Below are 22,169 nucleotides of genomic sequence, written 5' to 3'. Positions count from 1 at the left end.
AAGGAGTAATATATGCATCATGCTTTAAGGAGTCTGTACAGTCCGCATTCTGTCGTGTGCACGGCCTTCGATAACAGGAACTGCAATTGGTGGTGTTGCCATGCACCTGCTGTCTTCACAACTCGCCCATTATGTTAACAACTCACCTGATGTTATGTGCCGGGTTTGCGAGTTGCTGTCAAAGTAGCCTGAGCAAGTAGCAATGCATTTTGTAGAGGGTACATAATACAGCCACTGTGCTCTGGTGAAAGGAATGAATGCTTAGGGTTGTGGATAGAAGACAATCAGATGGACTACTTTGCCTTAGATGATAGAACATAGAACAGTGCAGCACAAGAACGTGGCCTTCAGCCCACAATGTCTGAGCCGGACATGATGCTAAGACCAACTCTAATCTGAGGAAACTTGCCCAGCACATCTCCTTTAATCTTTGCCCTTCTAACCTTAAAGCTATGCCCTGTAGCATTTGTGTTTTCCATCCTGGGAAAAGGTTTTGATTGTCTACCCTTCCTATAGTGTAGCAGCCAGTACTGCGTACAATGTGACCTGCTCCTGATGTACTGTATACCTGAAATCACATCATCCTTTCGAACTCGACAATGAGAATTTGATGATAGGAACTGATTCCGCAACTGATTCCCAGGCTCAATCATTGTAATCACACACTGCTCAATCTGAGAATTTACACAAAGACCAGGTACCTTACTCCGTGAACCTTGGAGAAAAGATGTAATCAGCCGTTTGCAATTGTCTGCTTCTTGCCGGGGTCGAGTGCCACAGGAATGGTCAACAGATGGGAACCTTGGCAGGCAGTCACAGCAGGATGATCATCAGAGGAGAATCATAGCTGAGGCACACACTGGTCCAGCCCACACATTATTACAAAGCTCACAAACACACGAAAATCGCATGCACATGTACACGGTATTTATCAGGGATGATGTGATGGCAATCAAGATTGCTTGCCTCAATGATTTATAGCAGCAAAACTGAGTGTACCTTCTACTTACCCAGATAAGGGAACCTGGCAGGAGCATGGGGTTAAGAGGGAAAGATTGATCAGACATGATTGAATGGCGGAGTTGACGATGGACCAATTGACCTAATTCTGCTCCTATCACATGAATTTATGAGTTTGAGCTGAGATTACCGTAATCTCAAAGGCTTTGTGTCAAGTCAGACAATGCACTTAGCTGGAGGCACATGTTGTTATCTAACTACAAACTGACTCTGCAAATAAGTGCAAGTTTCACCAATCAGAGGTCCAGGAGGACTGTGACCTGACTACTAATCTGGTCGAGTCCCTATCACATTGCCTAGCGCACAGGATAAAAGTAGCTGCCACTTCTTAAATCAAAAAGAGGAACTGGAATATCTACTGTAAGCAAATATTTTGTTTCTAGATTCTAACAGAATATTCAAGGTCCATGTTTCAAAACAATTCCAAGTTCAGCTTGTGGCACTATGTTGCCTGCTGGTACACCCAGGCTCTGTTACAGCTTGAGGACTAGCATGATCTTCTGCATTTTTAAGAGGGCAGATTCAGAGAAGCCAAGTCTCAGGGAAGACTGCCCTGGAAGCACATGCTACCAACCTTGGAATAGTGATTCAGTGCTGCGTACCTGCTGGGCTGAATGCCGTGGCTCTACAATCCACAGCTAACTTTTTCCCATAGAGCAGATCATTCCAAACCAGACTTATTCTACATCTTATTCATGCCAAAACATCTTCTGAGTTTACAGAGCTCACACACATTTTTTGTTCTCAGTATTGTTTTCTGATCCAGGCAGGCCCTGGAACATTTAGTGTCAGGAGACTGAGAATGAAGGGTCAGCATTTCTTCGCCACTCACTAACACGCCAGCTCTCCTGAAGGTCTAGACTCCTCTTCAGGGTCCAAGATGAACAAGTGTATTTTGGCAACTCTAGGAAGTAGCTAGTGAGAGTTGGCGTGATCTTCTATCAAGGGGGCATCATAGTTGAGTCATGTACATACACACACAGACAGCAATCAGAACTGGTGACTGAGTTTCTCATAATGATCACAAGGCTCATTCTAATATCTCACCACCAAATAGCTCGCCGTTTCATCACAAAATCAAATCAGGATCCGCATGGCTTTGACATTCACTGCCTCCATCAGCCAGGCACCCACTTGCATAATAAGATAACTAGAGTGGGGAAAACAATCTAAGATGTCTAAATAGCTTCAAACCGCATCGATGGGGAATGATCCAGCAAGGATAGCAGCACTCACGGTGCAACCAGGGTGCTTGACGGTGGGTGGCTGAAGGATGACGGGGAATGCAGTACTTTATTGTGGAACCACTTACCTGTGTTTGGAATCATTCAGATGGTCTGTACTTCTCATATTATTTACAAAGCAACACATTTAATTGCTGAAGTCAATCAATAAGATGCAGCAATTTAGACGCTGGCCGTTTTTATGGAGTAGGAGGTTACAAGAGAGATTCAGCCCTGAGCCTAAAGGAAATCAGTCTCCGGGACTGTGATGTTAGCGCAGGGTTGCTGGATGACTGCCCAGTGCAGAGCTGTGGCAGGACCTGACATCCCACATTTGGAGGAATGCAGGGTGGCCAACACAAGCTATTTAGACAAGGAGGGAATGAAGTGTATACAAAGGCATGCCACAGGACGCACGCTACAGGAAGAGGTGCTTTTCACGACACTGGCGCAGCAGAGGCAGATGTCAGATGTTGAGGTCACTGTTTTCCCTTTACACCCTCACTGACTTAATCACATTCTGTTTAAAAAAAGCCTTCCCAGGAACAAGAGTTTACAGTGTGCCCCCCGGCTGACCTTATCTGCGGCTGTCTCCACGTAGCATGGGTCCTGAGGGGCAGCCAGGAGAGGAACAAAGCCTGAGAGGATCTTGTCCTCGTCCAGAACAAGCAGGGTGAGGTCCTCATCCGGGTCCTTGTACAGCGGTACCTCTGACTGGTTGACAGCTGTGAAAATGTTGCAGAATTCTGCCAGCATGGCCCACACATCGATGGCAATTCTGAGCAGAGGAAATTCAACAGAAAGAAACAAGAGCCAAAGGTTAGGTCACTAGGGAAAAGAAAACGATGCTCAGCAAAGTGTTTTAGGATGTAAAGACATTGTTAATAATAAAACATTCATTCGGAACTAGAAAAACAGATGATGTTTTTATTAAGTCAGTGCAAGAACAGTTCCGGATTTTGGTCTCAAACGATTACCCAATTAGGAAAAAAGAAACAGATGCAGGTGTTGTGACTTTGAGACTTCGACACTCCTATTCCAATTAGCATTCACCCGGTTTTCAATAGATACCCAATGTTTTTTACACCCCATTACCCTGCAAATTAAGGGTTTCCCTGAAAACGTGGCTCCATCACGAAGTGCCAGTACGTCTGCATGCACTCTGCTTATGATGCACCGTGTTCAGATATTGAGACTGATTTTTAGCACAGGGTGTTTCAAACAAGTCAGAGGTTTCTGATAAATCCCCAGCATTCCTTGTGAACGCACAGATGACCTGGGGCGCTCCTGCAAATACAGGATCATTTTTAGAGTTACCTGCACACACACCGACACGCATCACGGGACACCGGTAAACACTGACACACCCAACAAGACTACCCAGAAAGCACTTACACACACTACTGAACCCCCCAGCAAATACCAACTCACCCCATAGGGCACCAGTAAACATTGACATGCCCATGGTAAATACTAGCACATACTAAAACCCTCCTGTAAGCACCGATCCACACCACTGGACCCCTGTCAAACACTGATTCACCCAGGGGAGTCCCTGGTAAACACCGACATACACCATGGTGTCCCTGGAGAACGCGATGCATACCACAGGACCCTCAGTAAACACCGGCTCACACCACAGGACCCTCAGTAAACACCAGCTCACACTAGAGAACCACTGGTAAACACCGACTCACTCCGCAGGACCCCCAGTAAACACGGACTTGCACCACAGGATCACTGACAAAAACGGACACACATCAAGGGACCCCGGCAAACAATGTCAACTACCACACTAACAATCCAGTAAACACTAAAACGCATGGGAACCCCTGCAACACTGACAAGCACCCTGAGGATCCTGCCCCCCCCCCCCCCCCCCCCCCCCCCCCCCCCCCCCATCAAATATAAGCAAAAACCAAAGTCACAACCCCTGCAAACACTAACACCCACCCAAGAACTCTGTAACCATGGGCACAACCCTGGGAGTGCCAGTAAATACCGACACCCACCACGGGACTACCCCACAAACACCGTCACCCATTAGACAGGCTCTCATGGATTGGCTGTGACCACCAACACTATTTTAGGGTGAACCGAGATTGCTGCCTGCGTGTGGGATCCAGAGTTATTACTGAAACATTGCATCTACAGACACACAATGGCTAAGTGAGCAACCACACTGGCCTCTCTCAGGACCCCCTCCTGGTGATGTGAACCCAGATGGGCATGAGGGAGGGATGTAATTACTGCTGAAGGCAGCACATTAATTTCACAACCTTCCAGATTCTACACCCACATTTAACTGCCTCATCCTGCTGTTTCACTTTAAATCTAAAATCCTTTGATAAAATGGAGAAAGGAGTAAAGTTTGATTTTTTTTTAAATCGCCGTTCCACGAGGAAAATGGATCACCTTCAAGTCCCAGGGGAATTTTGCCCCAAAACAACTTTGAGTGAACCACTCCTGCTAGGTGTGTTTGTACATGACAGCAAACAGGGAGTGACAGCACCCTGTGGGAATAACTCCAGGCCAAGAACAACAAACTCCTTCACTTTGCTCTCTCAAACCTCAACACCCAACCGAAAGAGACGCTGCTGCAAGTTCCCACATGCAAAATTGTCTCATATCTTCCAAAACGGAGTTAAGTTTCTCCACAAAATTATTCCTCTTTTTTTCCCCTCAATTGTCCACAATTTCTCCTGTCATCTCCTGTCTCCTGGCCATCTGTTCACTGGAATCCACTTCCGAAAGGTATGGATTTCACCAGGAGCCCAGTCTCCAAAGGTGCCGACAAATCCCTGGGGAACCATCCTGAAGGTACCAACTCTCCCTGGGGTAAGTCCCTGAAGATGCCAACACTGGCGGTGTACAGTGTGGCCCTGTTCCTTTACTCTTCTCCTTCAACTCATCTCACCCCTCTCTATTCCGAGTTCCCCATTTCCCTTATAACCCCTCCTTCCACTGTCCTCTTCCACCCATAATCCTCCCTCCGGCTTTACACTTCACACTCTTTTTGTTTCATTGTGTGGCAAAATCTCCAGTCATCCATCAATAACCTCTCTCACCATATCCACCAGTTGTGGTCGCCAGTTTTTATCCAACCCCTACCTCTCTTTACCAGCTTTTTCCCATTAATGCCATCAGTCTGAAGAATCCTTATGGGCCTGTCCCACTTACGCGATTATTTTCGGCGACTTGCCGGCACCCGTCATAGCCGCAGCAGGTCGCTGAAAATTTTCAACGTTGAAAATCCAGCGCCGACCAGAACAAGGTACAACTCTTTGGGCGACTACTCACGACCATACAGGCTTCACCAGGGTGTCGTCTGTATGGTCATGAGTCATCTCCTCAGTCGCTCAGAGTCGTAGCGTCTTTCTGGTCGCCGCTGAATTTTCACCAAGTTGAAAATTTTTGGCGACCTGCAACAACCTATGACGGGTGCCGGCAGTCGCCGAAAAAGTTGCGTAAGTGGGACAGGCCCATAATCCAAAATGTCGTCTGTCCATTTCCCTCCAAAGATATAGCCTGATCTGCTGTTCCTGCAGCACTTTCTTTTGACTCAAGATGCTAGCAGCTGCAGTCTCATGTTGCTAATAGCCCCATGTTTACTTTGAATGAGCTCTCCAACTAGATTCCCTCTCATGCTCTTCACTGATCACCCTCTTCATTTAATTTTCCTGCAATTTACCCCATTTCCTTTTGAGAATTCTTGTTGATTCCAGGTGCACTGCCCTTACCAACAATATCATCAAAAATTGTTGCAAAAGCTATTCTTATTTTCCTTCCGCTTTTGTCACATCTTAATTCTGTGCCCTCTGCTGACCAAACCACATACCCTTGAAGATGCCAACTTTCCTTAGCTTTTCAATCAAACCTTGAAAGATTTTGATTATTTCTGTTAAATTCCGAGGAGACACGTGTGAGGGCCGCCTGGACCTACCTGATCTACCGGCTGCCAAACACTGTAATTCCTGTTCCCATTCCCACACTGACTTTTCTGTCTCAGGTCTCCTCCACTGCCAGTGAGGCAAAACACAAATTGGAGGAACAACATCTCATATTTCCCCCCCCCCCCCCCCCCCCCCCCCCCCCACACGTCGAACCAGCTTCAAAGTCGTCTTGTTTAAGAAGGAACTGCAGATGCTGGAAAATCGAAGGTAGACAAAAATGCTGGAGAAACTCAGCCGGTGAGGCAGCATCTATTGAGCAAAGGAAATAGGCAACGTTTTGGGCTGAAAAGTCTGAAGAAGGGTTTCGGCCCAAAACGTTGCCTATTTCCTTCGCTCCATAGATGCTGCCTCACCCGCTGAGTTTCTCCAGCATTTTTGTCTACCTTCAAAGTCGTCTTGCTCATTGTCTGTACTCATTCTCACCTAGACCACCGCTAACGATGGCATGTTTCCTTCATCATTGTTACTATTTTGCATTCCTTTCATTAATTTGTTCTAAATCTCTACATCACCGTCTATATCTCTCGTTTCCCTTTCCCCGACTCTCAGTCTGAAGAAGGGTCTCGACCCAAAACGTCACTATTCCTTTTCTCCAGAGATGCTGTCTGACCCGGTGAGTTACTCCAGCTTTTATGTCTATCCTTATCCCTCTGTTCCTTGCACATTCCAGCTTACCCAAAAACCTCTAAATGCCACTATTGGATCTGCCTCCACCTTCTCCCCTGGCAGTTATGCCCCTCCCACTTATCGGTCCCTCCCTGTCACTCACATGTCGCTGTCTCGCAATACCACCCCGTCCTCTCCCACATGGCTCTATATGTCCATCAATCTCTCTTTACCTGGTTTCACCTATCACTTTGCTGGCCCTTGCCTCCTTCTCACCACTTTTTTCTCTCAGTCCTGATGCAAGGTCTCGATCCCAAACATCAACCATCCCTCTACCTCCACAGATGCTGCTTGAATCCCTGAGTTGTTCCAGCAGTTTGCTTTTTGCTCCAGTAAACAATCTATCCTGTCTGGCAAACAAAATTGTGCACAGCATAATCACACAGAAATGCAGGGAGTTCTCCTGGTCAATTTATGAACTGTCATCAACACACAAATTATGTGGTCATTTATCTCATTTCTGCTACACTTCTCACAAGTAGCGTGAATTATTTTAGATCACCACAGGGTCATGAAAAGCTTTGGAAACATGCAAGTTCACTTTCTTCTTTCTAAGTTGATATAGTTCCTCTGGTGCCTCCTCATCTTTATTAAAACCTGTGTCTGCTGCGCATTCTACATCGGGAAAAATGCAAAGCCTGCATCTTGAACACAGCATACTCCTAACCACATTTCACTTAACCACGGTGGCAATTTTTTTTTTTTTAAATAGGCAGTTTTTGGATGAGAGAAAGCTTCCAACAATCTTTAGTTTCTGTAAGAAGTTATTTTTTACTTTCTTTAAACTGTGATGTAATGGGAACCAGAACTGCATTTGGCCGCCAGCTGCTTTAAGGAAAGTGTTTACAGGGTTAAAAGCACAAACACAGAACTTTACATGACCCCAAAGCAAAAAAGAAAAAAAGAGAGAAGAAAGGAATGATGTATTGCACTGGTCTTAAAGAGTTTATCCAAAGCTGGCTGGGTAGACAACAGACGGATGTGATATGGCTCGAGTCTAGTATTCCAGCCTCTCTACTCGCTTGCCCATGAGACGCTCCAGGCTCTGCTCGCCTCCTCCCTGTGCCCCTCTGTTGACTCTAGATCCTTACGAGCCAAAGCCATTACACGAGTTAAGTCACATACAACCCATGGGCGGCTGCCAAGAAACACCATTCTATAGCTGCAAGGCAGAGGAGAAACTCGGAGTAGGAGGGGGGGAGGAGAAGGGGGTGGGGGGCAGGGGGGAAGGAGGGCCTGACACTGACATACCACAGTCATGTGACACTGCTGCAGCCACACAGCTCTCACTGTGACCCAGATCCTGTAAATACTCCAGCAATCTCAAGAGTACCACAATGATTCCCATTATGTAACCCCAGTCATGGGCAGACTGCCAGCTACAAAACAAAGAGGACTTTCTGGCTTGGCCCGCTTTCTATTTTCCTATCCCAGCTCTGGGCCAAGACAGTCATACAGCTGTGCAGGAGTGAAGCAAGGGCTGAAACTCTCTGCCGCTGGAGCTCCAAACGCAATCCTGTCATCAGGGCAAACTCTCTCAGAAACAACTTAACACAACAGCCCTCTGCCTGACTGTTTTCTCAATACTTAGACTTCCATACAGCAATGCTGAATCTTTAAATAAAATGAGGAAATAAGTTTATTAACAAGACTCAGGAGGATGTGTGTACACATACACACACACCTGTGCGCGCGCTCATCCCATTGATCTGAGACCAATAAAAGCTACCCAATCTCACCTACACGGATGAAAAATCAAAAAAGTGAGAAAGATTAACAGGATTAAAACACATTTAAATCTCAGCGAATTTAAACGTGGTTCCATTTGAAAATAATCTCCTGATTAATTTATCACTTGCTCATTCTCAGCGGTTTCCTGCAGTGTAGGTCTGACAGCTCAGCAGATAAAGAAATCCCAATATGACGCCATTGGATGTGGACAGTGAAATGTTCATAAAGACATCAGCTGCACAGCAACAGCCCTAGAGATTTAATAAACACTTTCCCAAATTGGGACAACAGAGAACTGGGCACCACTTTCTGTATAGTCCATGGGGAATAGTTCTGTAATCTCACCTACTCTTGTCTGCCATGTATCTGCAGTTCTTGGCTGTGGATCAATGCTATCATAATGGAGTGAGTGCAACAGATACAGTAATGAGGTGCAATTATTTAATTTCAGTGAAAGGACTGCTAATACCCAAAGACACCTTTCCAAATGTACCAGCCACCCACTTCACCACTTGTGGATTTAGTTTAAATAAGTTTAATCATATAGAGAGCGTCAATATAGCAAAGGAAAGAAGGAATTCAATGAAGCAAAGCAACTGAAGAATTAACAAACAAAGCCGTTAACAATTCTCATACACAGGAAAGTATTGTCATACTTCCTCAAAAAGAGGGAGAAGATGCAACAGTGCTGACCAAAGCTGGCAAGCTCCAAGGAATCCTTGGAATTGGTCATCAAATCAATGATTTGGATGAGAATCTACAGGGCATGATTAGTAAGTTTGCAGGTGACAGATGATGGTGATATCATACACACTGAAAATAATTGTCAAGAATTACAGCTGGATCTTGATTAGATGGGCAAGTGGGCCAAAGGTGGTTAATGGAGTTTAATTCACATATGTGCGAGGTTAACATGTTGGGAAGTCAAACGAGGGTAAGCCCTGCAGAGTAAACGTTAGAGTCGTGGGGAGTGGTCTAGAATAGAATGATCTAGGAATACAAGCACAGTGCCCTTCATAATGTTTGGGACAAAGACCCATCATTTATTTATTTGCCTCTGTACTCCACAATTTGAGATTTATTATTTAAAAAAATCACATGTGGTTAAAGTGCACATTGTCAGATTTTATTAAAGGGTATTTTTATACATTTTGGTTTCACCATGTAGAAATTACAGCTGTGCTTATACATAGTCCCCCATTTCGGGGCATCATATTTTTTGGGAACGATGGCTTCACAGGCATTTGCAATTGCTCAGGTGTGTTTAATTGCCTCCTTAATGCAGGTATAAGAGAGCTCTCAGCACCCAATCTTTCCTCCAGTCTTTCCATAACCGTTGGAAACTTTTATTGCTGTTTATCAACATGAGGACCAAAGTTATGCCAATGAAAGTCAAAGAAGCCATTATGAGGCAGAGAAACAAGAATAAAACTGTTGAAGACATCAGCCAAACCTTAGGCTTACCAAAATCAACTGTTTGGAACATCATTAATAAGAAAGAGAGCACTGGTGAACTTACTAATCGCAAAGGGACTGGCAGGCCAAGGAAGACCTCCACAGCTGATGACAGAAGAATTATTTCCATAATAAAGTAAACCCCCAAATACCTGTCCGAAAGATCAGAAACACTCTTGAGGAGTCAGGTGTGGATTTGTCAATGACCACCGTCCGCAGAAGACTTCATGAACAGAAATAAAGAGCCTACACTGCAATATGCAAACCACTGGTTAGCCATATAAATAGGATGGCCGGGTTACAGTTCGCCAAGAAGTACTTAAAAGAGCAACCACAGTTCTGGAAAAAGGTCTGCTGGACAGATGAGACAAAGATTAACTTATATCAGAGTGATGGCACGAGCAAGGTATGAAGGAGAGAAGGAACTGGCCAAGATGCAAAGCATACCACCTCATCTGTGAAACACGGTGGTGGGGGTGTTATGGCCTGGGCATGCACGGCTGCTGAAGGTGCTGGCTTGCTTATCTTCATTGATGATACAACTGCTGATGGTAGTAGCACAATGAATTCTGAAGTGTATAGACACATCCTATCTGCTCAAGTTCAAACAAATGCCTCAAAACTCATTGGCCGGTGGTTCACTCTACAGCAAGACAATTATCCCAAACATACTGCTAAAGCAACAAAGGACTTTTCAAAGCTATAAAAATGGTCAATTTTTGAGTGGCCAAGTCAATCACCCGATCTGAACCCAATTCAGCATGCCTTTTGAATGCTAAAGATAAAACTGAAGGGGACTAGCCCCCAAAACAAGCATAAGCTAAAGATGGCTGCTATACAGCCCTGGCAGAGCATCACCAGAGAAAACACCCAGCAACTGGTGATGTCCATGAATCAAGTCAAGTCAAGTTTATTTGTCACATACACATACGAGATGTGCAGTGAAATGAAAGTGGCAATGCTCGCGGACTTTTGTGCAAAAGACAAACAACCAAACAAATTATAAACACAATCATAACACACATATTCTTTTACATAATAAATAATGGAAGGAAAAACGTTCAGTAGAGTTAGTCCCTGGTGAGATAGGCGTTTACAGTCCGAATGGCCTCTGGGAAGAAACTCCTTCTCAACCTCTCCGTTCTCACCGCATGGCAACGGAGGCGTTTGCCTGACCACAGCAGCTGGAACAGTCCGTTGCAGGGGTGGAAGGGGTCTCCCATGATTTTATTTGCTCTGGAGTTGCACCTCCTGTTGTAGTTCCTGCAGGGGGTTGAGTGAAGTTCCCATAGTGCGTTCGGCCGAACGCACTACTCTCTGCAGTCTTCTTGTCCTTGGCAGAGCAATTCCCAAACCAGATAGTAATATTTCCGGACAAGATGCTTTCCACCGCCGCTGCGTAGAAGCACTGGAGGATCCTCGGAGACACTCTGAATTTCCTCAATTGCCTGAGGTGGTAAAGGCGCTGCCTTGCCTTACTCACGAGTGCTGAGGCGTGTGATGCCCATGTCATATCCTCGGAGATGTGGACTCCCAGATATTTAAAACAGTTCACCCTATCCACAGGATCCCCATTTATCCTCAATGGAGTGTACGTCCTCGGATGATGTGCCCTCCTAAAGTCCATGATCAGCTCCTTTGTTTTTTTGATGTTCAAGAAACATGAATCACAGACTTCAAGCAGGGTATGCAACAAAATACTAAACATGACAACTTTCATTTACATGACATTGCTGTGTCCCAAACATTATGGTGCTCTGAAATAGGGGGGGTTACAGTTTGCCAAGAAACACTGCTGTAATTTCTACATGGTGAAACCAAAATGTATAAAAATGGCTTTTATTAAAATCTGACAATATGCACTTTAACCATATGTGATTTTTTTCTATTACAAATCTCAAATTGTGGAGTACAGAGGCAAATAAATAAATGATGGGTCTTTGTCCCAAACATTATGGAGGACACTGTATATAGTTCCCCTGAAAGTGGTGTCACAGGTAGATAGCAGTGTGAAGGCAGTTTTGGCATGCTGGCCTTCTTCACGGCTGATCTTTTACCTCAGTACCAATTTCTTGCGGTATACCCTTATCCCGTTCTGAAATCTATCCTTTATATGTTAAGGAGAGCTAGACTACCACATTATCATATTTTCTTATGACATAGGAGGATGCCATTTTGGCCTATTGTGTTTATTCTGGTTCACAAAGCAAGTACAGTCCCCACTAATTTCCCTCCAACTTTTCTCACTAATTTACCCTCTGATTCGACAACCCACTTACACAGTAGACCAAACTGTAGTGACCAATAAACCTATTAACCCTCACATCTTTGGGATGTGGGAAATACTATTTCTTAGCTGAAACTGAGCCTACTTTGTGACCTGTTAAACCACAATTATTTATCACTCCTTCCTTATTAATAATGCTTTGACAACCAGCCTTTTCGCCTTTCTTTCCTAAATATTGAACACCCTGCATGTGTAGCCTGATATTTTCCAGATATCACTAAAGGCAAACTAACTTCTGAAAAATAGCATGGTGGGGCTGTGGGTGAGATTTGGGTAACCTCCTTCAAGGATACAAAAGAAACTGCTCCAGCAGTGGGGCAGTCATCCAGTGCAGATGTTTCTCTGACCATGACTAACTCGGTAAGAATGGAATTGGGGAGTGTGTTCCCAACCACCTAAACACTCGAGAGGCTGCGCCACTCAACATTTACCAGCCCTTCGATATTGGTATGTTAGTTATTATCGAGGCTGGAAACAGTATTAGAAGAATGTGATCAGGAGCATCGAGTCCAGTAAGTGTGATCAGGGAGAGAGTTTGGGTTCTGAAACTCCTGAAGTTACTCTGTCCAAACTATCTCTGATTTGCAATGAGCAAAAATATGGCTATGGGGCAGCACGGTGACACAGCAGTGGAGTTGCTGCCTTAGAGCGCCAGAGACTCCGGTTCGATCCTGACTGCGGGTGCTGTCTGCACAGAGTTTGTACGTTCTCCCCATGACCTCGTGGGATTCCCCGGATGTTCCGGTTTCCTCAAAGACATACAGGTTTGTAGGCTAATTTTTCTTTGGTAAAAATTGTATATTGTCACGAGTGTGTAGTTAGTGCCGCGTACGGGGATCGCTAGTTGGTGTGGACTTGGTGGGCCGAAGGGCCTGCTTCCACGCCGTATCTCTAAACGACAAAACTAAACAAAAGAACTGAGAAGTACACGGAAAGATGCAAGACTTTAAACTGAATGCAACAATCATCACATTACCCTGGCTCTCAGACTCCAAACAAACAGCAGGAAGGGAAGAGAGCGAAGTTAAACAAATAAAAGCTCTCTGTTCCAAGGCATAAGTAAAGGTGAAAGTAACGTACTCTTTTGGCAGGATGAGCGAGTTCGGTGGTGGGTTCCATTCGTCTGGGTGGCCCAGCATCCAGTCAGACCACACCTTCACACTGGGAAGCAGCTCCTTCAGGTCAAGATTGAAAGCAGACACTTTGATATCATCTTCCTCTTCCTCCTCACTTGAACGTGCTGTGATAAAAAATAAATAGAAAATGATGTGATTGTTGTTTGGTGAAAGTAATAGGCCTATATGATTGTGATCTCTATGATCTCAAGGAACATTGCAATTTGAACATTAGACATTTGGACATGAATTCTCCATGAACACAGACAGTGAAGCTGCCCTCGAACAAGATTTGTCGCCATTTCAAAGTACTGCATGGAAATTCACCGTCCTCAGGGGACAAACCAACAGATTCAGACACTCATCTCTCACCTTGTCATGAGGACTTCCTGTGAGATGGGCAGTAGGCAGAATCTGGTTGCATCACAAACCATTGTTCACTGGCCATAAACAAGGACAAATGGACCAGCCGATATGGCTGCTGTGTGGCTGTGGCAAGATACTGGAATGGGCTGAGAGATGCAGGTCCATCCTAGAGGCAGAAGGCCTTGTGCATTTTTAATTGGGCCAGTGCTATTTTCACAAAGCCGTCAGTAACTCACGTGGTTACCAAGCTTTATCTGCAGAAACTAAAATTAAGTTGCATGTGTCATGCCCAAAAAACAGACAAACCAACTGAGTCTTTACTAAAAAGAATTGTGTTCAGATCTGGGCAATTGTGTTCAGTTTTTGGCACCATGTTATAGGAAAAATGTTGTCAAGTTGGAAAGGGTGCAGAGAAGATTTACGAGGAAGTTGCCAGAACTTGAGGGTCTGAGCTGGCTGGGAATCTATTCCTTGGAGCGCAGGAGGATGAGGGGTGATCCTAAAGAGGTGGTATGAAGTCATGAGAGAATCAGGTCATGTAGGCACACAGATTTTCTTGCCCAGAGTAAGGGGAATCAAGTACCAGAGGACATAGATTTACAGTGATGGGGAGAAGATTTAATCGGAATCTGAGGGGTAACTTTTTCACACAAAGGGTGGTGGGTGCATGGAATGAGCTGCCAGAGGAGGTAGTTGAAGCAGGGACTATTGCAATGTTTAAGAAACAATTAGATAGGTACAAAGATAGGACAGGTTTACAGGGATATGGGCCAAATGCAGGCAGGTGGGACCAGTGCAGGTGGGACCAGTGTAGATGGGACATGTTGGTGTGGGCACGTTGTACCGAAGGGCTTGTTTCCACACTGTATCACTTTATGACTAATTCCAGAAGAGACAAACACCCTCCAAGTGACAGTTGTGTATGCCCGCGTGGGGTGACAGTGAGTTGATTAGTTATATCTCCATAGTTCATAACAACCAGCCTGACCACATGCTCTTCCATTGTTCTTACAAGTACAACCAGCACTGCCAGATGGTGGCCAGCTGCAAAAGAAATTACAAATAATTTTCCTCCACTTCTTCCCCACAATGGGGGCCATAGGCAATTTCCCAGAGAGTGTTGTCTCAAACTTGTTTTGGCTGATTCACTCGCCTCTGTTGGGAACAGTTCCTCTTAGCGCTGGCAGCATGTGCCGGCATCATTTCAAGGAGTCAAACTTCACTGGAAATGCTATGTAATGCTTTCTGGTAGATGGTCTCCGACCCTGACCTGCTGAGTTGTTCAAAACTTTTTTTTCATTAGTCAAAGTGCTCACAGAAACAGAACCATTCGGCCCACATTATCTATGCTGACCATGGTGCCTGTCTATGCTAATCCCATTTGCTCACATTTAGTCCTGTGACAATAAACACAGCCTCTCAATCTCTCCTTATAACTAAAGCCCTCCATACCAGGCAACATCCAGGTGAATCTTTTCTGCACTCTTTCTAATGCTGGCACATTGTATCTGTAATGTGCGACCAGAACTGTATGCAATGTGCCTGCCCATGATGTACACCTGGAATCACATCAACCTTTGCAGCTCGACAGTGAGAATTTGTTGAAAGGAACTGATTCCCCAACTGATGCCCCCAGCTCAAACAGTGTAAACACACACAGCTCAATGTGAGAATGTATACAAAGACCAGGTATTGACTCCATGAAGCATGGATAAAAGATGTAATCAGCTGTTTGCAATTGTCTCCTTCTTGCTGGGGTTGTGTGCCACAGGAATGGTCAACAGATGGGAACCTTGGCAGGCAGTCCCAGTAGGATGATCACCAGAGGAGAATCATTGCTGAGGCACACACTGGTCCAGCCCACACATTACTACAAGGCTCACACAGACCGACACAGCTTACACATACATACACATGGTGTTCAGCAGGATGATGTGATAGGAATCAAAACTGCTTGCCAACATGATTCATTAATTATCTCTGTCCCTCATAAGATTGTAAACCTCAATAATGTCAACTCTCAGCTTAAATTCCAGTTAATCCAGCCTATCCAATCTCCCCTTAAAACAATAGGCACCAACCTGATGAATCTCCTTTTCACTCTCTTTTTTACTTCCACATCCTTGCGTGTGGTGACCAGAACATTACATAATTCTCTCACTTTAATGAATGCTATTCACAATTATCACAAGATGTTCCAACTTTTATACTCAATGCCATGGCCTATAAAGACAAGCTTGCCAAGTGTCTTTTTCACTACCCTATCCACCTCTGTCATCACTGTCAATAAACTATGCACTTGCTTCGCAAGGTTCCTCTGTATATAAATGCTACTGTCACTGCCATTTACCCTACATGTCCTTCCACATATTTATTTCCCAAAGTGCAATATCTCACATCTATCTGAATCATATTCCTTCTGCATTCACTCCACCCAACTTCCCAGCTGACATGCCCTGCCGTATCCTTAGACACCATTCTTTGCTCACTATGATGGCACCAATTTTTGTGCCATTCACAAAATTACTCATCAGTCCACTTATGTTCTTATCAATGTCATTTATATGTATTACACATGACAAATGGCCCAGCACTTATCCAAGTAGTTCACTATGTCACAGATTACCAACCTACCAAATCTTTGTCAAGTATGTGAGACATGATCTCCATTGCAGAAAACCATGCTGAGTAGATTCAGTATGTGGCTGAATACTCTAATGAACTTCTATAAGTACACGATAGAGACCATGTTGACTGGTTGTATCATGCCCTGGTTCAGTAACTAAAATGCCTAGGAATGGCAGACACTGCAAAAAGTGGTGGACACTGCCAAGACCATCATGGGTACTGACCATCAAAGGGGACCATCACAGGAGGTTCTCCTCGGAAAAGACAGCTAACATCAGCAAAGACCCACACCACGCTGGCTACACTCTCAGCTCACTGCTACCACCAGGAGCCTGGAAACTATGACATCCATGTTCTGGAATAGCTTCTTCCCAGCAACTACCAGGTGCTTAAACACTGCACAACATGAATCACTATCTCAGTAATCATAATCTTCCATGGACTTTGCTTTGGCTGCTCTACGGACTTCAGTTTGACACTATTATGATGTGGTTACCTGCTATTATTGTTTATTAATTTATTGTATTATTGATTATAGTATATTTATTCCTGTATTTTGTTTATGGGTCTGAAAAGCTGCAGCAAATAAGAATTTAATTGCAAGAAAGAGTTTAATTCTCCTCTCTTGTTTCCCTAACATCTTCTGATAGATCCCGTCAAGCCCTGTGGATTTATCCACCTTAACGTGCTCCAATATTTCTAATGTTCCTCCTTCCTGATGTAGATATTTTCCAGAATATCAGCATACCCCTCCTTAACTCTCCTTGCTGCGTTTCATACACACAAACTCAAGTAAGATAACTTAATACAGATCGGGGACTGAAGTCACTAGAGCGCATTCTCTTTTATCTATCGGGGCCCGAAGAGATCGCCGACTTCCGACAATCAAAGATGGAGAGTTCAACGATGTCAAGATTTGGATTGTAAACAATGCTTGATAACTCTCAAGCAAACACTATACCCAACATTGCCTTGAATATAATGGAGGCAGAGTGGGAAAAGCAATATCATGAAAGTGGTCCACCAACGTCATCTTAGAGAAAGCAATGGTCAAAGCAGTAGGTTGCTGGTAACACCCACACTAGAGAAGTTGTCACTCTGGCACATAATAACCTGACTCACCATTCAATGTACATTGATGATGCATGAGGGATGATCAAGTAGGAGTGACAGAACTGTGCTCTTCAAACAGTGTATGAAAGTTTAAATATCCATGTGAACATTAGGAGTTCATGCCAGTTTAACAACTCAATAATGGATGCCAATTATAACAAGGTAATCCTCAGTCACTACCACATTGGAATCTCTGGCTAAATTGTGTTCTCATGTTGTGGTTTGGCTTTAACCTTCTAATTCAGAAGTGTAGATGCAGCAAACCAAGCCAGGATCTACCTGATGCATTGACATTTCACTTGTCTAAACTTTTACACAATGCTTTGCACTGAGCATTTTAGAATCAGAAAATGATTTTCAAACAAGTGACTGATTATTTTAAGGGGAAGAATGACCAAACCTTCCAAAAATAATTGAAGATAAAATCCCATTAGGATTGTCAAGGGAATCAGAACAAGTGATTTCAACATAAAAACCAGAGATAACCTTCCCTTTTTGCAGCATTTTGTGGAATATGATGAAGGTATTCAGTCAACTCCTCCACTGTCAGGGGTTGACTGAATATATTGTCAGCTCTGTTTATTTAAAACCCTATTCCGAATAAGAAAAACTTCCTCTAACTCAACAGTGAGAAAAACCGCAGCATGCAGCATTATTAATTCCCAGCGATTGGCTCATCCTAACAAACGATCATGAAAGTAACCCAGACTATTCACAACTTTGGGTCTCAGAAGAGCTTCACATACCTTATCCATGTTATTACATATTTTGCACCTGTGTAACTGCAGTGTGTAACTCCAATTCTGCTTCAGTCAATCAACTGCAGAAATCCTCATCCTTGTCTGTCACCTCCAGACTTGACATTTTGAATACCTTCATTTTGGTTTTCCTCGTTTTATTCAACATAAAACCTGGACTCCAAAACTCTGCTGCGATGTCCAAACTTCCAACATCTCATTCACCCATCAGCTTTGTGCTCATTGACCAGGTAGTTTCCAGTTATGCAGATTTCAGTTATATAGATTCCAATTATAGATTTTTAAATTCTCATCCTGAAATTTTAATCCATTTGTGGCTGCACTTTTCCAAGGTATCCACTACATCAATTTCTTAATTATCCAAATTTAAACCCCTCCAGTGGCGGTGGAATAGCTTCAAGCTATTCAGACCATAATTCCTAGAATTCCCTCTCTACACTCTCTATTTTAAGATACTCCTTATATTTTACCTTTATGACCAAGGGTTTGGTTCTCCTTTGATACGTGGCTTGAGTTGTCTGATTTTGTTTGAATTCAATCCTTCAGGCACTTCGAATACAATATTGCGCAGGAGTAGGCACATGCATCTTCAAGGTTGCTCCACCATTAATAAGATAACGGCTGATGTATATGTAACCTCAACTTCACACTCCCATCCTTCCCTGACAATCGTTCACCCATTTTGTATAAGATATTGTTGAGACTGCTCTTGGAATATTGTGTTCAATTTTGGTCACCCAGTTATAGGATAGATGCCATTAGCACGAGCCTCCTTCTGTGCTGTATAGCTCTTTGACTCTGGGTGGATTGGTAGGTTAACTAGCTGTTGTAAGTTGTCCTAACTGTGTCGGTAAGTGGTAGAACCTCGAATGGGAGCTAGGGGGGACGTTGAGGGGCATATGAGGAGAATAAAAGGGGATTAGTGTAAATGAGTGCTTGATGGTCAGCATGAACCCAGCAGGCCAAAGGGCCAGTTTCTGTGTTGTATGGCTCTTTGTTGTCCATGTTTCTGCGAGGGTATCGTGATCTGGCATAGAAGCATCCAATTTTGCATGAATCGCATCCAGGCAGGAATGTCCTAACAAAACAGAAAGCCTCAACATGCAATCTGCAAACTGATCTCTGCCAATGTTTCATTTCCACTTTGATGTTCTGATTACCTACTTGAGAGCAAATACAGTGAAGAGGGAGGCTGCTGTCCAAACACTAAATTCAGCTCTGAGGTAGTTCAGCTGGATCCCAGCAAAGCTGAAAATAACAGCAAACAACGGAAGTTACCAAGGATACAAACATCACTTCCTGTGCATCATTGCACAGGCCCCTGGAGACCTATTTAGCTCAGAAGCAGAATACGCGCTGCATTGATGAAATCTCATTGCAATGTTTGCAACAGTTTACTGAAATTCCAGACTCAAGGACAAGGCAAGTGAAAAATGAAAAATATTCATGTAAGCATAACTGGAATTTTCAGCCATGATTCATGTTACTAATTTCGAGGCCCTGCTTCTCTCTGCTGTATACACCAACTTAGAGCATGGCTATTAACTGTATGGAGTACCCCTGCCAAACACAAATACTCTGTTCATTTTTCAGCAGGATTCAGATCAGGAGCAGAAACTTTGGCTGATCTTCCTCTCCTTAGTCCAGGGGATTGAGCCAACTGGAGATGCAATTCCCAGACCCAGTTTACTCAGTGTAGACAAGGTAACTCACCAAGGACCAGAAATATACTATGTCATGGATTTACCTGTCAAGCCAAGAAGGAGCAAGGTTTTAAGAGAACATTTTTCAAACAAACCAATAATAATTGCATTCTATTTTCCACCTCCTGCTGCTCAATGGGGCTCAGGCATAGAAAACAACTATGTCAATAACTGACATAAGGAGAAACATTGAGCTAACAATAAATATGCCCAAGAATGGGATGACCTGGACCACGGTACTTACACCATTAGGCATTAAATTCATCAGGTGTGTACTCGTTTGCAACAAGAATCAGCCCCTTACTCTCATTCTCGAGAGGCATTTGTTTACAAATGTGCTTTTCATCTTCATTGTTCAAATTTATTTTTCAAGGTTCTCTCTCTAGCACTGTTCCTAGATGGGGATTCTACTTCTTAATGGTCCTCAATGAAATAAGCAGCTTCATCTAACCTCTTCATTCATTCTTTGATAGTTTTCCATTGCTCAGAATGGTTCTGCATTGATTTACCTCCTCTAAACTAATTTCACACCGACGGGCCTTGTGCAGATCCCAGCAGCTCTTTGGGTCGCAACTCAAAACATCGTCAACCTATTTCTTCCACAGATGTTGCTGACCTGCTGACTTCCTCCAGATATCTGTGTTTTGCTAAAAATACCATATTTGCAATTCCTTGTGTCTCCAGCAGGTCTTTTTCTGACAAACCTTCACATGTGTTTCAATGATGCAGAACCAGCAGGTTCTAGCAATGGTTAGACTCTCCTCTCAATATCACCAGTTTGCTTTCCTTAACAAGAAATCCTCTCACCTTTTCTTTTTTTTTTTTATTTTTTTTTAAATTAGAAGTACGGTAAATTACAATTCTACACAACACTTATATCTTGATACATTTTTTATACCGCTTCATTTTTTTTAATTTTTTTTTTAGAGCTTTAAGAAAAAAGTAGAAATTAGGAAAGTAAAGAAAGTGCAAGAGAATCGTGCAGTGCGAGAGTGTAAGGAAAAGAAAGCCCCTTAGGAAAGAAGTTAGAGAAGGAAGTAAAGTGAGAAAATAGACCCTAGAAAGGAAAGAAGAAGAAAGTAGAAACAATCGCTCTATTATAACATTAAACTCCGCAGAGAGGGGACTACCAACCAAGTCTGTTTTTGTTATTTTACCTCCCGTTATCAGGTCCTGATTCCGCTTATTTATATATTTGTTTTTTTTAGATTACTATTGCACCTCATACTTGTAATAGGTCCAGAAACATAGACCACGTCTTTTGAAATTGGTCTGCTTTACCTGCTAGGAGGAATCTCATCTCTTCCAGGTGTAATGTTTCAAACATATTTGATATCCACATTTTTATTGTTGGTGTTGGCGCATTTTTCCAGAATTTAAGTATAAGCTTTTTTCCCATTATTAGCCCGTAATTAAATAAATTCTTCTGAAACACGTTTAATTCAGGGTTATCTTCCGATATTCCGAAGATAATCCATTCTGGTTTTGGTACCAGTTTTATTTTGATCAATTTTGAAAAAATATCAAATATTTCATACCAGAATTTTTGGATTTTTGTACAAAAAACAAAAGAGTGCGCTATGGTAGCTTCTTGACATAGGCATTTATCACAGATTGGTGAAACATTAGGGAAGATTTTATTTAATTTAGTTTTTGAATAATATAATCTATGTAATGTTTTAAATTGGATGAGCGTATGCCGTACGTTGATCGAACATTTATGCACCTGTAGTAAATGATTATCCCAGGTCCCTTTTGAGATTTTTATAGCTAATTCTTGTTCCCAATCTTTTCTAATTCCATCTGTTGTGGGTATTTCTATGTTTAAAATGATGTTATATAAGTACGATATTAAATTAGCTGATTCCGCCTTGGTCTTCATTGCTTCATCCAATAAGTCGGAAGACATATTATGATAGTCTTTTGTGTATTTTTTCAAATAATCACAGATTTGAAGATATTTAAAATATTGGTTATTTTTCAAATTATATTTCAGTTGTAGTTGTTGAAATGACAGTAAATTCCCTAATTCATACAGATCTTCGAGCGTTTTAATTCCCATTCTTTCCCATTGTATAAATGATTTGTCTATGATTGATGGTTTAAACGATGGATTATTGACTATTGGTATTAAAAGAGATAGGTTTCTTA

The 22,169-nt window shown here is 43.1% G+C and overlaps 1 protein-coding gene across 1 annotated transcript in view; it reads right to left on the bottom strand.

The window, feature by feature from the left end:
• The window catches only part of smg6 (SMG6 nonsense mediated mRNA decay factor), a 299,932-nt gene that overhangs the window by 130,471 nt on the left and 147,292 nt on the right, over positions 1 to 22,169 (bottom strand). Inside the window, exons 12-13 of the mRNA XM_055657778.1 lie at positions 13,416 to 13,575; positions 2,820 to 3,021 (exon numbers count right to left, since the gene is read on the bottom strand). Coding sequence (XP_055513753.1) covers positions 2,820 to 3,021; positions 13,416 to 13,575 — 362 coding nt within the window. The remainder of the gene's footprint in view (positions 1 to 2,819; positions 3,022 to 13,415; positions 13,576 to 22,169) is intronic.

Source organism: Leucoraja erinacea, chromosome 28 (assembly GCF_028641065.1).
Source record: "Leucoraja erinacea ecotype New England chromosome 28, Leri_hhj_1, whole genome shotgun sequence".
NCBI lineage: Eukaryota > Metazoa > Chordata > Chondrichthyes > Rajiformes > Rajidae > Leucoraja > Leucoraja erinaceus.
This window is presented reverse-complemented; position numbering and strand designations above follow the sequence as displayed.